Genomic DNA, 23,276 nt, shown 5'->3' on the forward strand with positions numbered 1-23,276 from the left:
GGCCATATCGGATTACTGGCGGCACACAAGGCCAACATAAATGATCTGGCTACTAACGTAACTGCTTTAGCGCTGCAGTTCCCGTCCAGCTAGATCCACGGCAAGGGGTCCCGGTGCCCTCAGATGCTGGAGTTGAAAGTTATATTCAGAAAAGTTTTTCCCTGGTCAGCACCACCTCATGTCCCTCAAACAAGCCGGGGAATATGACCCTTTCTCACTGAGCTCTTACTTTCTACTTTGTACAGGTAGGGGCCTTGGAAATAAATAAAAATAGAGGTACAGTCTAAACTTTGCCTTTTAAGCATAAACCTTACGTACATTCAAAAAAGTCACTGTAAAATTTAATAGAAATATAGATGTCAATTTGTTGTAATACAATCCCTTGCAAAAGCATTTGAAAGATTTTCTGCAACGTCTCCAGTGCTACGCAAAGCTAGTTAGCAGGTCATACACAAAAAGTAAATCGGCCTATTTGTAAACAGGGCATTAAATAAATGAAATTTCTAGATTTATATCACATTATAGATTTATATTATATATTATATATAATAAAATATATAATATATATTATATACACTATATTATAGATTTATATATTATAATAAAGCAAAGCACAGCTTTAATAATACCATACATTAATATGTACTGGGAATGAAATCACATAGCTACCTAAAAGTAAAACTTATTTTAAGTTTTATTCCCTGCCTAAAGGAATATTAGCACACCTAGCTAACACTAATGTCAAATGTCTATTTTTGGATGCTCCCGACCCAATCAGTGAGAAGGGTCTCCCCCCCATCCCTCGGTGCCTTCTTTAAACCAATGACCAAGAAACCAGATCCCCTGGGAAGAGAAGCCAATTGTGGCGGGACCTCTGCCTCCTGTTCGGAGGGCTAACAAAAGTACCCCTGCCACAGGCTGCTACAGGCTACCCGGGTGTCCCAACCTGCAGCACGAATGACATCTGGGGACAGAAGGTTCCTGTTATGGGGTTTTTCAACGCTTCAGAGGATGTTCAGCAGCATCCCTGACCGCCACTCACTAGATGCCGGTAGCAGCCCCCTTCTGGTTGTGACAAGCAAAAGTCTCCAGACACGGCCAAACATCCCCTGGAGGAGGGAGTGTCTCCCCAGGTTAAGAACCACTGGGCTAAACCAATATTACATGGGTCACTACAGACATATGGGGCTCTGAAGTCTATGTATCTATTAAACATTGAAAAAGTATCTGAATAACACTAATAAACATCTAAAAACTAAGGAATGGAACAATTCAATTTACCTCCAAAGTACCTTTGGTAAACACTGATAGACTTAGTTTATGATGGAAATAAGTCTCATGAATCTAATTATCATTCATTCTTGGAACTGAGATCATCTGACACGTGAAACAATCTTCTCAACCTTAATCGGAACCATCTAACATTCAAGTTATTTCCCATTAGGCCCGTGGACTAGAGGTGAAGGGGCCACTGAAATCACCTGTCTGACCTGCTGTTCTGAGGGTGGACACAGCAGGGCCCCAGGGACTCAGTAGTCCACAACAGCCCAGACAGCAGGAACCGGGCGTCCTGACTCACACTCAGGCACGCTTGGTGTCATTCACAAGGCCAAAGATTGCAGTAACAGGTGGTAGAACCTGCTATATTTCCTTAAATCAGTAAACTTCTTTCCTGCTATTTGGTTTCTGTTCTATTTACAATCAAATTAAAAGAAAAAACAAAAAAAGCCCATAATCAAAAACAACCTACAATGACTCTTACGAGGGGGTGAGGGGACTCAGTCTCTCTCTGAGGCAGGAGGCGCCTCAAGCACTGGTCCGGCAGAGCCCACTGGGAGCCTGGTAAGCACACGTGTGCACTTACCATCAGGTTCGTGCAGGGTCCTACATAGAGGCTACTGCCAGCTGCAGGCTCCACTTGGTCTAAACAAGAAAGATACAGGAATGAAACACAAGGAAAGTGAAATGGAAATGGTGACAAAGAACATAATGAAGGACAGGACAAAACCGTGTGTACGTAAGGAAAAGAAATATACACAGAGTTATGAAGAAAACAGAAGGGAAACGGCGGTTACCTACTGCATCCGGGTTCTCACACACACTCAAGTTCGTCTTTGTGCTCTTGGGCAGTGACAGGACCCACGCGGTATACTTACTCTCCAGCCCGTGCCAGGCCCATGTTGTAAAACTGATGCTCTCATCACTGCATACCGCTTCTGCTAGGAGACTGAAAGTCCTAATCCGTGCCTCTCACTTTATAGAGACACCTAAGGACTGGAGACATGAAGCCATCTGCCCAAGGTCACACAACTAAATTAGCTCTAGAGCTAGAATTTAAAAGCCAAGGAGGGAGCCAGCCCAGGGTCATAGTGGTTAAGTTAACACGCTCTGCTTCAGTGGCCCAGGGTTCACAGGTTCAGATCCCGGGCATGGACCTACACACTGCTCATCAAGCCAGGCTGTGGCAGCATCCCACATGCAAAATAGAGGGAGATGGCACAGATGTTTAGCACAGGGCCAATCTACCTCACCAGAAAAACCCCCAAAAAAGAAAACCCCACACACTCAGAGGAGGATGATGCTAAAATTGCTCTTTCTACTATATGTATTTCTTAGGATCAACAATGGCACAATAAGCATATCTTATTCTTTACAAAACATTTTCTATCATTTTTTTCACTAGGTTTCAAGGGCAAATGAAAGAAAAGTGACTTCCACTGCATTTACAGAAAATGAGTAACAATCAAATTGGATGCAGACTTTTTTTCCATTTTAACTTCGCCTTATGCCAGAAACAAGTATCAGCCAATACCACAGAACACCAATCTGAGCAAATGCGATTCATCATTAAACAATACAAATAAAGCTGGATTTCCTAGTGAAATAGCTTCCATATCAAGAAATCCAACAGCCATGACTACTTTTTAAAGACAACATGTAGCATTGTACTGCCAGTGCCTAGGACGCAAGCTGCAAAACCAAAATTGCCTAAAGCAACACATGAATAATTTAACCTAGGTCTGGACTGTGTTCCACTATTCTAATAAACTGGACAAACACTAGAAAATTCTAGAGAATGATGTTTCACTTCAAAATGTTCAGGCATCAGAGAGATTGCAAAATTCTAGAAGGCTTGCTCAACTTACATTAAAAATTCATCACAAGAGTTGAAGGTTCATGCATTTGGTGATTTAAATGAATTAAAGGTAGAACCATATGCAACTCTACGTGCACTGCCTCCTCACTGGGGAGCCACCCAACTCCCGAGGATAAAATTAGAAGTCGGTATCCACGCACAGAGGCAGGTCTACCCAATCTCTGTTGGGGAGCTCGCCATCTCACTCAGATACACAGCTGACTTCAAGGAGGCCCCATCTGTGAGAGTTCCACGATTGCACCATGAAAGGTCAGCGAGGACACAAGCTGCCCTGAACAGGATCCATACTCAACTCCCCAAAGGGTGGGTTGTGCCTGCTGCCTCCTGGTCCGCACCCTGCATTCAGCCCTTCATCACTCCACCTGAACTTTCACCCTCTCCACTCCACTGGAGCTCCACCTTCCACGGTCGCCACTGATCTCATAATTACACAAGCCCAAATTTCTTCAGGCTTTATGTGCCCCAAGTTTCTCCTTTGTGTTTCACAGTTTGATGGGTCTTAAATTCTTAAAATTCCTCTCTCCAGCCTTATGACACTACCATCCAGAATCTCCTCCTTTCGTGACCATTCTCTTGTGAAATTTTCCTCTTCTTCCTGCCACTAAATGAGAGGGTCCTTCCAGGAAATCTGAAGATTGGAAGTATGCTTTCATTTGAGGTTAAAGAAAGTCTTCAACAAAGTATTCAGCTAAGCTGAGGGTACAGATCTCAGAGAACAGAACAGACATGGAATAATGGAATTAATCCGCTGCCTTAAAAGGTGAGAGAGAAGAACCCTAAGATTCAGAGGAGCCTTAAAGATGGTCTTTGCTTCCCAAACTTCACAAACATACCTCTCTGAGCTTCATCTCATTATATATGAATTGCCTAAAAACTCACAGCAAGTTTACACAAAACTGGGGCTTTTATTCCCATCCAATTCACTACTCCAACCACCGTGTTCTAGCAGCCTTGTTAGGGAGCAACACTTTCTGGGTTCTAATTGCATCCTTAAAAAAGATAATTAACAGAGCCATCTACATTTCAGGCGAGTTTGAGAAATTCATCATTAATATGTAAAGTCAGTATCCATCTTTTTGAATCTTTAAAAGAAAAGGGTGTGATTTTCAGGCCAGCGTGGCCCTGATATTAGCACTCAGGACGTCTGGTTAAGTCAGAGTTCCAAAAGCATGATGAAAAGCTCAACTGGCAAAAAAGCATAAAGCTCATGTGAAATGACTTATTAAGATTTTTACAAAAGCCCACAAGAGACCAGGTAGTAAAGAAGGGGAAATCTGGATAACGGCAAAGTTCTTAGCTTAAAGAATGGCCACAACGATGTTAGGCATGAGCTGGTAAAGGGTGGTCAGAGTTAGACCTCAGCAGTGTTTTACATCTGGTGGTGGTTTAACCTGCAGTTGGTGTGATGAGTAGAGAGGAGAAAAGCTGGAAACAGACATATAAAACTAAGTTTTTCACAAGGAATTAACAGTCTATTTCAATATCCTTAATCTGACTTGGGTACCCCGGAAGTCAGCAGAAGTCACTGACAGGACAATTGGGAACCTGGGGCAGCACAAGTGATGACAGAACAGCATCTCAGGAACTGCAACCAGAGGGGCTGGCCTTGCAGCTGAGTGGTTAAGTTTGCATGCTCCGCTTTGGCAGCCCAGGGTTCACAGGTTCAGATCCTGGGCGCACACCTATGCACCACTCATCAAGCCATGCTGAGGCGGCGTCCTACATAGAGGAACCAGAGTGACTTACCACTAGAATATACAACTATGCACTGGCCTTTGGGGAGAAAAAACAAGAGAAAGAGTGGCAACGGGTGTTAGCTCAGGGGCAACGTTTCACACACACAAGAGTGGTCCATGGCAAATCTCAGATTTGAAGCAGGTGGAAAAATCCCTTAAAAAAAGAGAAATCTCGACCAGAAAGGCTTCCATGAAGGTCAACAGCATGACCCAGGGGGATGCATTTATCAGATGATCAGAAGTGGTGAGATCAGCGGGAAAACAAGCCACTCGGGGCCTAGCCACACTGGTCCACAGTGTTTGAAAGAGAAGTCTGAAGCAGTAAGATGCTGCACCAGTTGGTTTTTATGAAAGTAATATGCTATACATTTCCAGATTTCTTTTACAGTTAACTTTGAAATGTACCTGACAGTAAAAAATTCTGTTAAGCTTCTTGGGCATAACTTCAAGTCTTTCTCTGTAAACTCACCAAGAGCTGGCCGTAATCCTGGAGGCAAATTATAAAAATAAAACCTCTCTGGTTTTAAGTTGCTCGTGGTATTAAAACAGGACTCTAGGCTTTGCTTCCAACAGAAACAATGGAAAAGTTCTGGATTTTTCAGTGCTGCAGAGCAGTGTAAATTCCTGGAATGCTTGCCTCCCGCCAGGGGTGCAGAGCCTCTGCCCCCCGGGGCTCTGGCCCCCACCTCTCCCAAGCGTCAGGTTGATGGGAGAACAGCGAAGATCACATCCTCCGCAGGGAGCTTTGACCTTCTGTAAAAAAGGCTTTTAGTGGCTCTGAGTGGATAACTCCAAGTACGAGAAAGGGCTCCCCAAATAAACTTGAATAAATTCAAATTAAGAAAGCATTCAATTTCCTCATACTCTTTGGAACCTCAAAAAGTCTTGTGGCATGAACAAAATGATTTTAGAGACTAATTAAATACCTCTGAAACTTAAGCTGCCAGCCTGTTCTACTTTATAATTATTTTAACTTCTAGGGTTCTTCTCATGGATTTTCAGTAGATTTTATTTTAGAGGAAACAAATATATATATCTAAAGTCTGAAAATCTTACATGTAAAGAGTGAACTGGCAACCACCAAGTGAAGAACGGAACCCAAGCCCAGGTGTCGGTCCCCTGGGGCCAGGCCACCCAGGACTGGGGACTGTGCAGGCAGGCGGGGAGCTACAAGAGCCTGGCAAGGTGCCAAACAGAGGGGGCACACCCTCGAGCCTTGGTTATTCAGCTAAAACGAAAGGCATTTTTTCTCACAAATTCCATGATAAATTTTACAATGTCATACCTTGATAAATTATCTACAAAATTTAGTTTAAAATATTTTCAGGAAGTAAAATCCAGATATAAATCTGAGTCAAGACAACTGCAATACTCAAAATTCATTCTCTACATTTCTTCAGAAAAATGTTCACAGGAACAAGGGTCAAGCCATATCACTAATTAATAAAATCAGGCTACAACGCCTCCATAGACATGACCAAGAAGACACACAGCGCGATGTGGCAGGTGGCTCCCCGTGATTACTGATGAGAGTATGAGACCTGTCTCCCCATCTGTTTGTATTTTCTAATCTTTCCAGACGAACATTTGGTTATATTATGCAGAAAATGAAGGAGTAATTTTTTAAAAAGAAGAAATACCTACAAAAGCAAAATTAATGAGACAAATGAAAATGTTTCCACTGGGTGAGATTAACATATGCAATTTTATAACAGTACATTTGGAAAAGGCCTCAATTTTGTACTTTGCCTGCACAGCAAAGAGTGTTGCTGAAGCGTTTCTCTGTTTTCTGTCTCCTACCTTACACTCCTTATAAGTGCCCAGAAAAAAGCGCTATCTCCAGAAACACCAAATCCACAACACACACAGAGTCATAAAAATTTAAAAGGGATTTCAAATATTTGTAACATACATTATTAAAAAGCCAAAACTGCTTAAGCATTCAAATTACCACTGTTAACCTTTGGGCGTAGATCCTTCAACTCTTTTTCCTATGCCTCACATTACTTTGAACAAAAAATTAATTGGTGTCCTCCATTTGAACAGCCACACACCTTCTATTCTTTGTCTTGTTTCACTGCACTTGGTTATTATACCTATCATTATTTAAATAAAAAATCTATCTTAAACCATCACATTGAGTGCCTCCCAGGTATAAGCTGAGGGAGTGGGATAATCACACTTCTCCTAAAATGCAAAAACTAGGCAATGGCATTTGAATATGCCACATCTCAGTAGAAGTTTAAGAAATTCATGCATAAAAACAAGAGAATTTACAAAGATACTAAACTACCTAGCATGAAATGGAACACACTGATTCCAGTCTAAGTTTTAAGACCTTTCATCACTGTTACTAAATGACCTCCTTCCCTTCTGTCCGAGACCTCAGCCGCCTTCCCGCCCCTTCCACGCCTGCAGGCACGCCCCGCTCAGAGCCTATGAACAGATGCCTTGCTGCCCTCTCGGCAGAGAGCTCGGACCTCTCGAGGCTCACCCACGCGCAGGGGCAGCGCCAAGGCCCCAGCTCCGACAAACTCAAAACTGCATCTTTCAGATGCAAGAAGCAGAGAAGGAACTAAAATGTATTTGTTCTCCTCATAAAGTTCTTACTTTTTAAATCACAAATTACATTTAAAATCAATTCCAGATTTTTTTCTTATAGATCTCTACCTAAAAACACAATCCCACTAGCCTACGTAACAACAAACTTCATTCTCAGATGGACGAGCCTGTATCAGACTACTGTTCAGATTTAGCCCAAGCTCATTACTCTTGCTCAATGATAAACGTTTTCCTCTACATACTTTGTAAAGTTTCTGGAATAATGGTGTAGTAGAAGGATTTTGATAATTTTTCTTGGGTGATTATTATCTACAAGGCACTTTGTTAAGAGCTATAGGGAATACACATATATTACTAAAAAGATGTCTGCCACGAAGGAATTGAAAATTCAAGTTGTATGTCTAACTTTGTGAAAAGCAAGCCCCTTTGCAGAAAGGCCCTACTAATGTCAACAAGAAGCAAATTTTGAGTGGGAAAAAATGTTCCAGAGAATCTGTATTTCATTAAAAATAAGAAGCGAAGGAGGGAGGGAGGGAGGAAGAAAGAAGAGGGAAGGACAAGACAGAGAGGCGGGGGGAGGGAGAAAGAGATGGGGAGATGGGCGGTGTGAACAGCCATCCAGCCAGGTAAAGCTAGGAGGCTCAGGGAGTCGGCTGACCAGGCAGCTACAAGCTGTGGCCCTCCTTAGGCGCACGGCCACCGCCCTCCAGCAGCGAGACCACACAGCCTTTTAGAAACACTAACCCTTACTTAGTGCAGGTCTGCAAGGATTATCCCACACTGTCCTGAGCTGATGCTGCTTCTCTCTTTTACCAATATAGGTAAAATAATGCCCCCAGGGAACAAACAAACACTGCCAAAAGGCTCACAAAGGACTAGGATGTGAAACACAGTGCCTACCAGGCCAGTGCCCATGCTGGAGAAAGGGCCTCATTCTCCATCCAGCCACTCATTCCATCTGCTGCCAGAAGTTTCCTGTGTCCTCCAGGTCGCACATCTTCCCTGCAAAGAGCTGACCCCAACTAAAGGGAGACACTGGACTGGGCTCTCCTCTGAATAAAAGAGGCCCTCAAAGGACAGAAGCCACAACACTGATATTCACGAAACTGAAAGTACATTGCACAGCCTTGGGCCCCGACTTGATTAACGAAAAGTAATCGTGTTCAGGGCAGATGGGAACTAACTGTGATACACGCTGGTGATAACTACCTGATACTGCCATCGGGGGGAAAAAAACGAGATAATGTGCGGAAAGAACTTCACACAATAAATGGAATAAATTGTAAGGACTATCCACAGTAGATTCTACTAAACAAATATAGAAACCCCACACCTACAAGTCTAAATTGTCAGCATACGTTCCTTCTTATGAAGACAAGGACATTCTGCTTCCACTGACAACTCCGAATTCATCCATTTGCTGTGTTCGTTTGTTCTACCCCAATTCACAAGATCCCACTCAGACATCATTAGGGAAATGTACAAGTCCAGTGAGGACAGAACTTTACCGAAAGAAGAGGGAACTCTGCCAAACACTCACTAACATCTCCACCAATAGATATTAATGTTCTAAGAGCAGAAGCTGTGAGTATATTTCATTTCTTAAGTCTGTAACCTGCTGATTTTACTGTTTCCAACTAACTGTCTCTGCTTAATTTTTAAAATTAAACACACTAGGTTCACTCTAGTGGTTCCTAATCTTTTCAGGAAGAAACTTTAGACCCCTCTGAAAATCAGAGAACACTTTCTCTCCCCAGATAGTCACTAACAGACATAAACACAATATTTGGGGGCTCGGGGACCTCCTAAGTTATCACAAAGTCAAGCTGTGAGTTCATGCAAATGTACATTATCAACAGGAGTCCTCTGTGTGATCCCTGAAAAAGAACCCCGACCCCTCAGACTGCTCAACAAAAATGCTGCACAAGCAGTTAAGTTTGCACATTCTGCTTCCGCGGCCTGGGGTTCGCCGGTTCAGATCCCAAGTGCGGACATGGCACTACTTGGCAAGCCATGCTGTAGTAGGCGTCCCACATATAAAGTAGAGGAAGATGGGCACGGATGTTAGCTCAGGGCCAGTCTTCCTCAGCAAAAAGAGGAGGGTTGGCAGCAGATATTAGCTCAGGGCTAATCTTCCTCAAAAAAATAAAAAAGGAATAAAAATAAAAATGCTGCACAGATCATCAGAACGTTTGTTTCCCTAAAACGGATGTCATCAACTTAACTAGTAACTTCTCCTAAGAAAACAGCTCTTTCACACTTTTCTTTTTCCTGATTTCATATCAAGAAGAAAGATGACAGATTTCCTAATCTGTCACATATAGCACTGAAATTGCTCCCACATAGTTACTTCGAAGGCTGTCTGATAATTTGGTATCTAAAAAAATGCATCCAAAATTCATCCAAAATGTCACCAGCATAGAATGTGGTTCTAACAGTACAGAAGAGTCATGAGTGGTTTAGACCACATCGAGAGAGGACAGAACAGAAGACAGCAGTCAACCCTCCATTTGGGCAGCAAGCAGGGAGCTGAAACACGTTTACTTCTGTCTAGGCCCATGCAACAAATCAAATGCCAAGAGTTGTCTAATCCACTAACCTTACCTAGGTGACAAGTGTCCTAGTTTGGGTAACGAGTGAAACAAGACAGCTTTTAAGAGAGACTGAGTCTCTAGCACCTGAGCAATTCTCTAGTGCCTGCAGATGCAAAGAAGCCCTTTACTCTTACCTCATTTGCAATCTACTTAATCCACTCCATGTCACCAAAGGAACATACATGGATTTTAAGAGGACATGCTGAAACTTTTATTTATTTTTAAATTCAGAAGTGCCATGATAAGCCCAAGGATGAGCAGAGTTCCCACAGAGCGAATTTTTCTCGTGCCCAGCAATGATATGGAATGGACCAAGGCTGGTGTGCCATGCATGTTCCTATGAGGCTCTCAATGCTCAGAGCAACCCTACAAGGCAGGTCATATCCCCATTTTACAGACGGGCAAAGTGAAGATCAAAACATGCAGAGTAACCCATGCAAAGTCACACTGCTCTTAAGTGGTGGAGCTGGGATTTGAATCTGGCCGTGTAACTCCAAGGCTACGTTCTCACATGCCACAAGAAAGTGCACAGATTGTGCATCTCCCAGCACCCAGAGGTGTAGCTGGGGTCAGGAATTTTTCCCTTCTCTCCTCCACCAAACACAAACACACACACACACACACACACACACACACACACATTTCCAGCTCATTTTAAACAAGTTATCCATTTGCAAAGTACTGATCTAGTGGTATTTAATACAGAAGCGATAGTGCAGCCTGAGCAGCACACTTCCACTCCACTAAAAAACTGCGGGGTCGTTTTTTTTCTTTTTAATGTGCTTCAGCATAGAAATTGAATTTGGGGGTGGGGGCTTACAACAATCATTCACTCTGGAAACAAAGTTTACCAATTCCATGTACTTTTTCTCTAGAGGACCCTGTCTCTTTAAAACTGAAGAGTCAGAAATAAACATCACAATATTCTTTATCACAATATTCTCTATACTCTATCACAACCATGAATTTAATTTACCTTGGCATACAGATAGTAGTTTATGTTATTTTCTATCCTGAATTCCTGAATTTATCATTTTGATGGAATCAAAACAGCAAACAGATATTTACTAAGCTTAACATTTAAATTTGACCTTATCAAATATTCCTACGATCACACCTAGCAAGGAAAAGATACTTCCTGTGATAATACTCTTAGCACCTAATAAAACTCCTAAAAAGAAGCAAATTTGAAATCTTAAGCCCTTGTTCAAAATTCCAAACAAGAGCGAGGCAACAGATAGTTATTCTTTTTTATTATTAGTTTTGGATGCCAGTGAGAGGGAAACTCTCAATTCCAGGTTAATCCTATGAGAACTACAATCCATAATGTGTAAACAGACAAGGAGCTTGCTCCACGTGTAAAAGATCAAAACTGCAACTAACCAGCAGCGTGCTGCCTGCAGCAGAAACCTGGGAGAGATGAAGGTGACAGGTCTTCACCAACGCCAACACGAGCCTGCTCACAGCGAAGGTGCCAAGGCCGTAGGTGGAGGGCAGTGAAGCCCCCATTCCTCACAGGGACCTCGACATTCTGCTCACAGCCAGCAGTCGCTTTACTCCACAGAGAAACAGGTTCTGATAATCTCACACGTGAAAAACAAAACTACAGCCAACAGAACCAGAAAGGCATATTCTACACCTCAAACTGGCAAGAGAATCAAACCTGAACCAAAGAAGCCAAACAGGAGAAACAACAACGAAAGGCACAGAAATTCCACTGGTGCCCATTCTAAACGGCAATGCAACTTCAAACACTGCACATAATTCGGTTTGGGGGTTCTAAACACGGGTGAACAAACCAGTTTGCCTTCATTTTTGTGGCATGTGGTGTCTCAGAAAACCTACAAAGGACCGCACCAAGGGGTAGGATAGTAAGCACAAGAAGAAAAGATTGTTTATCACTGTGGCTTCAACAGGAATAAACGGGGGGAGGGGTATTTTAACCTACGTAGTACTTACTGCTTTTCTTTTTAACCAAAGCAAAAATAATCCTCTGCAACTATACATAGCTGGTAACATACAGTTAATCCATTAAGGGTGAAACTAGGTTTTGGTCATTGGGAAACAGATTAAACTAATAAGAACTTACATAAATGTGAAACTTGTGAAGGTATCAAATTAGCAAGGATTTTAGAACCTGGTATTTTTATACACCATACCCATACAATATCATTATTTTATAGTTAGAATAAATCTCTTGCCTCTGAAACTGTTCAAATATTCTTTGTATACTAAAGATAAATATATTAACTTTTATATAACACTTAAAATAACTATACAACATTTACCAGATTATTAAAACTTCCATCAAAAAATATTTTTAAATTTCAAGGTCATGACCACAAAAATGGAAAGAGGAAATAGCTACAATAAATGCTTCAGAATGCTGAGAATTTTCTAGTCTCTTACCCATAATCCCTCAGGACTTTTTCTTCTTAATATATGCACCAATTTTTAACCTTTTAAACAAAGTTACCACCTCCTATTTTGTAGAGAAAAGGGTAGAACAGAAAGGAAAATGTCCGAGCAATCTGAAAAACGCAAGCACAGATGGCTAAGTGGGTTCTGTCCAGCCAACTACATCCGGGTCGGAGGCTCGGCGCTGGGCTGCTGATGGCTTACTGCATCTGGAAGGAACAACTGGATAAAGTCCTCGCAGGACAAGCTTTAGGGAGGAAAGGCCAGATTACACTTTGTTACACATTCGAGAAGTTTTTAAGATTTTATAAACACACACATTCTAAAAACTCTCTTGTGAGACACACACAATTAAGAAATCAACCCCTGTCCCTCATTCGGAAAATCCAAGAGTGCTCTGGGACAGGTCAGGGCAGCTCCTTTCTTGTTCTTGTTTCCCTTCATGCTTTCCCCAGAAATGAGTCAAGCCACTAGAAGAGGAACAGCTTTATCAGCAAACAAAACCTCTGAAGAAGGGACTGCTTCAAACAGTTCAAATGAGTTCCTCCTAAAGGAAAAAGTAAAAACTAAAAAGCTATGCTCCCCGAAAGAGACATCTGACAAAACAGAAAAACAAATTCCCCATCTTTTAGTGCTGTCACATCGTAAGAGCGACACAAACTAACAAGTACGACGGAACTCCACTACAGCCACAAACAAGTCAGAACTGCACTAGATCGCATTTGCAGTGGATGTTAATTAAAACATGCTCATGATCCATAACAGTCATCTTACGAAAACTTGAAAAATTATGTTTTATTCAATCATTCTCAAAGTTTAGCGAGCCATTCTCAACAAAACATCACCGGGGCAGAGGAGGAAGCCACAGAGCACGGGCTTCTTGAAAGCATCAATAAGGCACAATGAGAGTCCTAGGGTCCTGGCTCAAGCCCTCTGCCATCCGTATGGGAGGGGCGTTCGGCAAAGACAGCGTCTCACCCTGTTCTTGTGGTTTCTAAACCGATTTCAAAAATAATATAAACCTTAAGAGAAATAACTTCACAAAAAGCCCAAACCGACAAATATGTCATTAAAAAAACACTTAACAGCTAGCAAGGGATAAAATGTAATCTGTCAGTGTTTTTGAAAACTGTTCACTTGAAGCGCTCAAAGGAATACAATAAATCTATTCAACCCATAAACCCCCAGAGCAAAAATAACTGAAGGCATTAGTTCTCACCAGAACTTAGCTTTCCAATACCGATGACTTCACTTAATCACACTGCCTTATTATTTAGGATTAAAGTAGGCAATTCTAAAGTAAGTGGTAAAAATTCATCTTGGCTAATTAGCAAAGCCTTATAAAACACTGCTACTTATTCAGTATAAGTGTCCTACTTGAAAACATTAGGAATAAACTGGATTTAGGCAAGGCGGAGCCAGTGACTGAGTAGCTGGGTGACTTGGGCAAACCACAGAAGCCCCCTGAGCATCAGTTTCCTCACGTGGAAAGGAGGAGAAGGACCCCTGCTTTGCAGGGGTCCTCGGAGGATGAGCAATGATGTACGTGGAGCACCAAGCACAGCACTAGACACACGCGACATGCGCTAAAGAAACGAGTAATTGCTCTCACTGACACCATCAACAGAAATGCAGTGATTCACAACAGAATGACGTAATATGCAGATAAATGTCAAATCATGAAATATGTCCATATCGAAGTACGTTGTAATGAATAAAGTCAGCCAGGAAGTCTTGTAATGTCTGACACTGGTTTAATCTGACCGGTAAAAAACAAAACAACGGTTTTCAGTGTTTATCTTTTTCACTTTGAGAAACAGTAGTGTTTTCAAAAAACTCTTGCCTCTCCACATCATTCAGCTTCCCTAACTATGTCGACCAAATTATTAACATCAATGAAACCCACCTCAGCACTGTCCTTGGCAGCACGTAAAACACGAACAGCTAACGCCCACAGAGCGCCAGGCCGGTCTCTGGGCCACTGCAGCTCCCAGCGCTCCACAGCACCTCGGACCCACAGCACGGCCAGCACCTTGCCACCGCGCGCCGGCGTTCTTGGACTAGCTACCCAATTCCTGTTATTTAGAGGCAATTTCGAATAGAAAACTATACTCTCCTCCTCTCTGCAACTCTCACATGAACATTAAGTTCAAGTATTGTAACAGCCCATCCATAAACCAGAATACGACATTGCCTAGGAAAAGGAAACACTCATTGAGTTTTAAAAATAGTAATTAATCCATAATTTAGAAAAAGAACTTAGTATTCATATTTAAGGAAAGCACAGCAAATTGTTTTTTTACTTTCAAATTACAACTGAATTTTTTAAATCAACTAAACTATTTTGAACTCACTACGATAAGGGTCTTATTTTTTTACCTTTCAGAAAACAATTATAATCAAGCCTTTTTTCTGTATTAGGCAAGTCTCACCTTCCAATTTACATAAGGACAAGAGAACCAGAATAACCTCTAAGCATAGACAGAGGACAGCACAGTCCCCAGTATACTCAATTACAATGTTTGAAGCGGTTTTTAATCACGGCATATATTAGGATTTTTGCAAATCATCCACTAAGATACAGGTGAAAAATGTGCAAAATGCTTTGAAAGATTTTAGTTCATCCACATACTTTCCCTATGAACAAGGGTATACATAAGCAAGAATCAAAGGCACAAAACAAAAATACTGCCTAACTTATTTACCTAAATTTGGAGCCACTCAGTAGCAGCAGAATCAGACATCAAAAAACTTCCCTGACTCCTGCTGAAAAAATATTAAAACTGCACCGAGCTTTTAAAAACAGGCCACTGTAACAGCAGCAGCGATCAAGCTGGCCGGCAATCAGCAGAGACAGGACACCCAAAGCTCAGCAAAGGCATCCCTCGGCTGGAAGGCCGCGAGAGCTGACAGGCCAACCGCTCAACGCAACAAGCCTGCGAGCCGTGGAGCACTCAGTGCTGGGCCACGATGCCACAGGAACATGGAAACCTTTCCACCTCTCACTGTCCCACACCCTGCTCCGGCACGTAAAACAAGAACGATGTGAGTGCCTGTAAGTAAGTGGGCACAGGAGCTGCCCACCAGGCACCCAGAAGGTGCAGGGCCCCTCGGCCATCATCCTCAGGCCCCTCAGCAGGCCTCTGCCATTCAGCCTTGGCTAAGGAGCCTGAAACAGAGCTGTCGGCTGTGAAGGAAGGTCAGGAGATCAAACTCCACTACGGCCCACCTGTTTTCTGCCTTTATTAAATGTATTCTCTAATTTTAAATTTAAATAGAAGAAGCGTTGTCACTTCTACTGCTGTTGCCCACCACACGTACAAGTGGACAAACAGCAGCATATTACGTAAAACCAAAGGCACGAAAATGTAAAAGCTAGGTTCAAGTTCTGACTCTGACACTCACTGGCAGAGGAAGCTTGGACAAGTTATCCAACCTCACTAGGTGCCCACTTCCTCCTCTGGAGCTCGTACAAACCATGGAGACGGTGGGGACAGCACAGAAGCAGCCGCTAAGCAGGAATGCCTGTGCAAGCGCTCAGCCCCACTCGGCACTACGCGTCTGCCGCAGCACCGCACACCTCTGCCCAGGGGGCTCTGCGTCTCCATCGGAGCCTCTTGCTACATCTGATTTCGACCTGTTGTCTCTCAGTTCCTGTGACCTCCCAAAGCCCTGTGAGGTTTTCTTCCCCCAACTCAGGTTTGCTCTTTCCTTCTTCCCCTCCCCCATTTCCTTCTCACGGGTCCTCTCCACTGTGTGCCATTTTGCGACCACAGAGCAGCATCACCTCCTCTCTCAAAGGGCTCCCACCGACCCCTTCCCTATCCTGGACCCCGTATACACATCAACTGAAACACCCAGGAAGTCTAACCCGTGCTGAGCCGCAATAAAATGGACGAGAAGCTCCTCCCTGGATGTTCTAGTCATCTTTCTCATCTTTCCTACCCATCCAGCCGCTAAGTGCAGTGCCTGGTAGAAAGGGGGCCAATGTGTCCACCTGCAGAATTGCGTTTCATCATTCAAAACACCCATGTGGGTTTCTAGGTGGCCCTTGCCATGCCCCTACCCCAGCAATACACTTCCCTAATCACTAACAGAACACCCCATGCAGTCCCTCTTCCCGGAGCTCTTAGCCCCTAGAACTGGACCGGGCCCACCCCTGTGCCATTCATGTCACAGCCTCCTAAAGACCATCCCCAGCTACCTCTCCCCCGACTCCACACACACACTTCACTAACATCACAAGACTTGCCCTGTTCATCTGTTGGCCAGTTGTCCCCTCACTCTCCAGAATGTCCGTGGTCATTTTAGTTCTCTGCTCTAACTTCACACCTAGAATAGTGTCTGACACAGACCCAGAAAATACTTGTTAAATAACAGCGCGAAGGAAGGTGGCAGGGACCTAAGGCTCCTCTGCATGCCCCCGCTGCTCCTCTCTACATTCTGAAATGCCCCCACCCCGCCCCCTTCCTAAATAAAGACCCCCAGCCAGCCCAGGCCAGAGTCCCTTCCCTTCTCTAAAGGTCAACAGTCCTCACTGTCTAAACCATTAGTTTAGCACTTTCTTTTTTTTTTGAGAAAGATCAGCCCTGAGCTAACATCTGCTGCCAATCCTCCTCTTTTTGCTGAGGAAGACTGGCCCTGAGCTAAGAGCCGTGCCCATCTTCCTCTACTTTATATATGGGACGCCTACCACAGCATGGCTTGCCAAGCCGTGACATGTCCTCACCCGGGATCCAAACCGGCAAACCCCAGGCTGCCAAGAAGCGGAACATGAGAACTTAACCGCTGCACCACTGAGCCGGCCCAATTTCTTTTTAAACTGCCTCCAAGTGAATGAATTTGCATGTGGCTCTCTTACCTCCCTAAATTGACTAGAAATTTCTACAGGCTTTGCCACCTTTGGCAAAGAAAGAATTTCAAATATGCGTAACTTCAAAAAACTTGAGTGTTCTTCACAGTACCAAGGTTTTTTATTTGAACGAAGTGGATTGTAGAGACAAATGAAATAGCCCCTTTCTAAGGTGATTACAATTTAACCAGTCTGTGGTGACTAAAAGTCATCTAGATAAAGACTATAAACTAGCTGATATTCTCAGGGACTACTTACAGTTTCTCTAAGGGATTATGCGAACCTATTCAGTGGCCCTCAGGAACTGTGCTCTTCATAGGTTAGTACTGGTTTGTGAGAAACCTTGTCATCTTCACCATCCAGCCATCAGCTGTCAAACCACCTGCTGCGATAATTAACTCCTCTCTTTCTAATCTGCTGCGAACAGGAAAGCCAATAGGTCAGAACTGGGGTGAATCGGCAGAGTGAGGCTCTGCCATGGGAAGCAGCAGGAAGCACCCACTGCTCATTTTGAGGTGACACAGGGGCTCCATAAACACTGACTGATTAAATGACTCACAAATCAGTAGTTCCTTTGCAAGAAACACATAAGCAACTGTCTCCACGTTCTGTCGCTCTGTCAGTGGCACTTACAGTGACTACGGACCCACATGCTGCACAGAGCTGTTCCTTTTTATCATCTCTCTGGCTCTTGACAGCGACCATGAGAGGTTAGGTAGCACAAAGACCACTCCACGTCATGACACCAGTTTTAAAGCTATGGAAACTGTGCCCCAGAAAAGTGACAGGATTTGCCTAGTCACATACCTGGTGAAAACCCAGGGGTGCCGCGTTTTTCATTCCTTCCACTAAGCCCATTTCTATAAAGCCACCGTTGCTTCTTTGGGGTGAAAGGACTTCAGGTAAGGCTGTGGGAGCCAAGAGAGAGCAAGGCAACAACATGCTCTGCTATTCTTTATTTTAAAAGAGCATTTGCCAACACTCCTAGTTTATCACTAATGAGCAAATTCAATCTCTGATTTCTCACAGTAAGAAACAAGGGACAGAAATCAAGAGGATGACTTTAGATACTTCTAAATTTGACCTTTCTATGTTACTTTACAGATTATAATCTCCTATGGTTCAAATTAAAATAACCTGAAATACCGGACACTAAAGACGCCCCCTTCCTCTCCACATGAAAAGTTTAATCTGTCCCAGCCAAGAACCTTCTCATGTTCAATTTCATTACAGGGGCTGCTCAGACAGGCAAGAATTTAGGCTGGATTACAAGGCTGAGAATCCAAAATTCTAGTTCAAGATGCCTAATATGTGTACATCTCTGGCCCACGGCAAAACTGTACACTTTCTGGTCAGAGACAATATGAACTGTGTTCGCACAGCTCAGTCTTCTTTTTCTTCATTACAGGTTTGAGTGTGTCTTTGCCAATCAGTGAATATTTATTGAGGGCCTATTCCATGCCAACCATCTAGGCGCTGACCAGCAACTTGGTGATTTAATGTGTGTCTCTTCCACTGGGCTACAGGCGCCACGAGAAGAGTTACAGCTTCTCTTCTGCTCGCCACTGTACTGTACAACCTAGCAGAGCACCTGGCACTCCACAGGGGCTCAACAAATGTTAGGTGAATGAAGGAAGGACAGACGGAGAGGGAGACAGAGAGGGAGAGAGAAGGGGCCACTTTGCATGTAACGGAATCAGGGCTTTTCACTGCCCAGAACATGCCTCATGATCCACCAGCGATCTGATGAATTCTGAAAGGCACCACATGCAATGCACAGCTGTAGGCACAGCAGCTGTCACGCAAGGGAGCCGAGGCCCAGAACTCGGAAGAATTCAGCCCTTTGTTTCTCTCTGCCTGCCTCATGACCGAGATGAACTCAGGACCACCGTCAATCTACCTGTCAGAGCATGTCTTCCACAGCTGGCTCTCAGAAATACTACGTAACATTGCTACTGAATGAAATTCACATTGATTTACTCTGACACCACTGCCGAAAGGATATTTAAATGTCTGAGGTCACACACAAAACCTAAACAGAACCAAGTGAATATAAAAAGTTCTCCGTTTCAAGTCTTTGCAAGCTATAAATTAGCTTTCACAGAGTAATTTAAAGACAAAAAAGGTTGGACTCGTTATTTAAACTCTCCAAACTTTAAGTCATAAAGAGCAAACAGGGCTCTTTAACAATACGCTGTTCAAAACAGACTAAGTTCCAAGAGGGAGCTTCATGCAAGTATTTTCATTAAAACCTAAGATTCAGTGGGTTATATGCTGCCCAGAGTAGTTATAAAAACAATAATACGTAATAAGAAATATGAACTACTTCACTCAGTATAAAAACCCAGCCATCTAGACAGGTATAAAAATGAAGATGTGTAAGCTCATGTATCACTAGCAAAACAAAAAGTCTATTTTCAGTTTCTTTCTCCATATCCAACTAAATGAATAGAAAGAAAATTAAGGGATAAATAAAAAAGCAAAGCAAAATGTAATGAAATGTTCTAAACACGCACACAAAGTATGCCAAAGAGAGAAAGGCCTGAAAGTGAAGCTGTTATTAAGCTATGAATATATCTAAATATATGAGCTAGTTATGCTTACTGGCAGAATAAAGATTTCCCTTTCCCCCTAAACTCCCTGCCACCTGCAAATCACAACTTACCTGGAAAGGCTGGTGACATCAGTTATTAACAAAATGAACACTCAATAAAGGAACAAGTTGAATTATGTCAAGAGTTTACAAACAATTATGCACGAAGCCTAATATCAACAAAATCTCAATACTCAAACAGTGAAAAAAAAAGACCTGGGAATTTTCTAGACCCTGATCATCTGATATTCAGGATCAAAGCATTTCATGGCCTACAACAGCAACGAAATCATGTTCAATAAATAGAGAACATGTATTTGGTAAAATGCCCACAAACTGTCCCTTGGATGAGTTAGTTGTATTTGCATTTATGCTGTGAAATACACAAAATATGTAATGGAAAAATCAGAACAGACTTCTTGTGTACATTTTTAAATACTATTTTTACTTTTTCCAAAATCAAGTTTAAGTTATGATTTTATTTACAGTATGACTTCCACAACTCACTCTGCAATGTTCTGAGTAAAGGACAGACTCAATAGTTCAGATGACTACAAAAATTTACTCTGGTAGGCAAAAAACAAACAAAAAAAAGGTTTATATTACTGAGAAACTACTATACCGTGCCTTGGCATATACTCAAACCCGGCTTTATGAATGAGTCACAACTCACGTTAAAATTCTTGATTAAAAATAAAAAATCCCAACAACGTGTCAAGATGCCAGCTGGAAATACGATATATCCAACCAAACTATTTTCCTACCCAGAAATGATCCCCACCCTTTCGTGAATGTGACTACGCTTTACCTTATGTTTAAAAACATCATAAAACTACTGGAGTTGAGTCAAAAGTAACAAAACAGCACACCCTTCAACTTCCATCTTGTGCTGTCCTAATTTCGGGAAGAGGCGTCGCGCTAAGACCTTCGCCCACCCCGCAGCGCAGGAGTGTTGCAATCGCGCGCAGCAGGCCCGGCCGCGCGTGGAGCGGGGCGGAGGCCGGGGTGGCCCGGAGCGGCCGCGCAGGGCCGGGCGGGGCGGCGTGGCAGTGCCGGGCGCTCCCGGCGGGCGCGGGGGCCAGCGGCCGGGCCCGGGCGGGGCGGGGCGGCGCGGAGCAGAGCTGCGCTGGCCCGGGAGGCGAGCTCCCCGCTGCAGCGCCTGGCCCTTCGCGCACAGTCGGGGCGGACGAGGCCGCCGAATCTGCGGACCTGGAAATGTCACTCCGGGAACACGTTTCATGACGCGTTCGCTGGCGAACGGCACAAAAAGCTAAGAATATACCGGGCGCGTACGGCTCTGGAGAGCCCGCCGCTGCTCCCACCCAGGTCTGGCTGCTTCTGACGTCCGCGAGCGCAGTGACAACCAGCCCCCGGCCGGCCCGGCGCCCGGGCAGCTCGCCTCTCCGCGGCCCCAAGTTAGGAAAGCGCCCGAGCGCGGCGTCCGTCCGGCGGGGCCGTGATTCAGCAGCGGCCGGGGGGGCAGGGAGCGCGGGCTGGAGCGGGGCCGGCAGCCGCGGCCGGAAAAGGTCACGGAGAGCCGCGGGCGCCGCCCGAGCCCGGATCCGGCGCGGCCGGGCGGCGGCGGGGCGCCGGGCGCCTACCTTTCCTGCTTTTCGGGGAGCTCCGCTTGCTCCGGGCGCTGGCTCGCTCTTCCTCAATCGCAGCTGCTATCTCGGGGTTGTCTTCCCCATTGTACCAGACCAGGAGCTCCTCGCCCGGCGCGATTGGCTGCGGGGAGAGAAGAGACAGGCGCCGGGCCAATCAGAGCGGCGTTTGTTGGCGGGGGCGGGGCGGGGCGGGGGCGGCGCGCCGCGGCCAGCCCGGCAGGAAGGGCTCCTCAAGCCTCGGCGCCGCCACGGGCTGGCGGCCGCGGGAGGGCCCCTCTGCTGGAGGGAGGACCGCACTGCTCGGCCCGCCGCCTCCACGGGGGCCGCACGGCCGAAGGACGGATGGGACTAGGAGCGATCGCTTTAAACTCAGAACTGCCACATGCTGCTGAGTCTTACTGTTCAAAGCTCACGGCTACCCACGCAGAAGGAAAAATAAAACACGGAACTATTTTGCCCACGAAATCTAAGCTGATGAGAAATTTAAAGTATAATTAAAAAGAACCAGGTGGTCTGGAAAGAGAAGGGCTGAAAGCTAATCACCAGCCCAGGTTTCGGATTTCAAGAGCAAGTTAAGCAAGATGAGGCAGAAGGATACGGCACTGCACGTTTATAAATGCGCCGCTCACTGCATCATGGAAAAGCTGAAGGAGAGGCGGTGCGGGGGACACACGCGTCCGGGCGGTGTTAGCGTCTACGCACCGCCACCAACCCGCTCGATCCGGGGAGCGTCTGCTGCCTTGCCCTCTATACCAGACATCGAGTTTACATGACAACTTTTACATTTTGAAGGAAATGCCTAAAAGTACCTCACATGAATTATACTCCTAAGACATTCATTCTTGGCCATGTGAGTAGTGAGGGCATATACATTACCATCACTGATTACACCTAGAACAAGATCCTGAAGAAAAAATACACCGAGAGCAAAGATTAGACTCCCGAATAGAATTTAAGGAACTAGCTTGTTGGTTTCTATCACAATGACACATCTATTCAAAAAGTACCAAAAGTATCAACACAAGTAAAATTCCACCTAAAACCCACTGAATAAAATAAGAATCCATGAGTCCATACTAATACAAATGAACGAAGGAACCAACAAGTAAATAAATAAGAAGGAAAGCTCTTGCTTAATGTAGATCCCAACTAATCAATGAAAAGGAAATAATGGGATTAGAAAATCACCCCGTAGCAATCATCACAGGAGTAACTGATTCAGGCAAGAATCATCTATGATGCTAAAACTCGTAGGTTAAAGTTCGAGGAGAAACAGAATATTTGCATGATCTCAAAATAATTCCCCATAAAACATTTACTAGTTACAAAGGGAAAAACAGAATCTTTATAATGAGACAAATTGCCATCATGTGCCTCCTGATATAGTGCACAGAAGAGAACATAGCATCACTTCTGGAGATTTCTGCCCAAAATGCATGAATGAAATTTAATCGCGACAAAACATAAGAGAAGCCCAAGCTGTGAGACCTTCTACAAAATAACTGACCAGTTCTTCCAAAACTGAAAGGTTGTAAAGGACAAAGACTGAGGTACTGTCCGAACTTTGGAGATAACAAGACATTACAACTAAAGGCACGTAAGTTTTCTTTTCCTATAACTACATGACTTCAACAAGTGACAAAATTTGAATAAGGTACGTAGATCAGCTAATAAAATCCCGTGTTGGTGTCAGCGTCCTGACTTTGATCACTGCCCTACAGTTATGGAGAGGATGCCCTTGTTTGTAGCGGTGGGGA

The 23,276-nt window shown here is 44.1% G+C and overlaps 1 protein-coding gene across 16 annotated transcripts in view; it reads right to left on the reverse strand.

Moving 5' to 3' along the window:
• Window positions 1–23,276, reverse strand: part of PRDM2 (PR/SET domain 2) — a 127,473-nt gene that overhangs the window by 50,136 nt on the left and 54,061 nt on the right. For 14 of the 16 annotated variants that reach the window (XM_070252991.1, XM_023635748.2, XM_023635752.2 and 11 more), the window contains one exon: window positions 21,514–21,640. The exons of 1 other annotated variant lie outside the window; for it this stretch is intronic. In XM_070252991.1, coding sequence (XP_070109092.1) covers window positions 21,514–21,640 — 127 coding nt within the window. Of the gene's footprint in view, window positions 1–1,864; window positions 1,924–21,513; window positions 21,641–23,276 lie in introns of those variants that run through there. One more of the 16 variants, XM_005607511.4, reaches the window with a different exon arrangement.

The sequence above is a fragment of the Equus caballus genome, chromosome 2 (genome assembly GCF_041296265.1).
Source record: "Equus caballus isolate H_3958 breed thoroughbred chromosome 2, TB-T2T, whole genome shotgun sequence".
Lineage (NCBI taxonomy): Eukaryota > Metazoa > Chordata > Mammalia > Perissodactyla > Equidae > Equus > Equus caballus.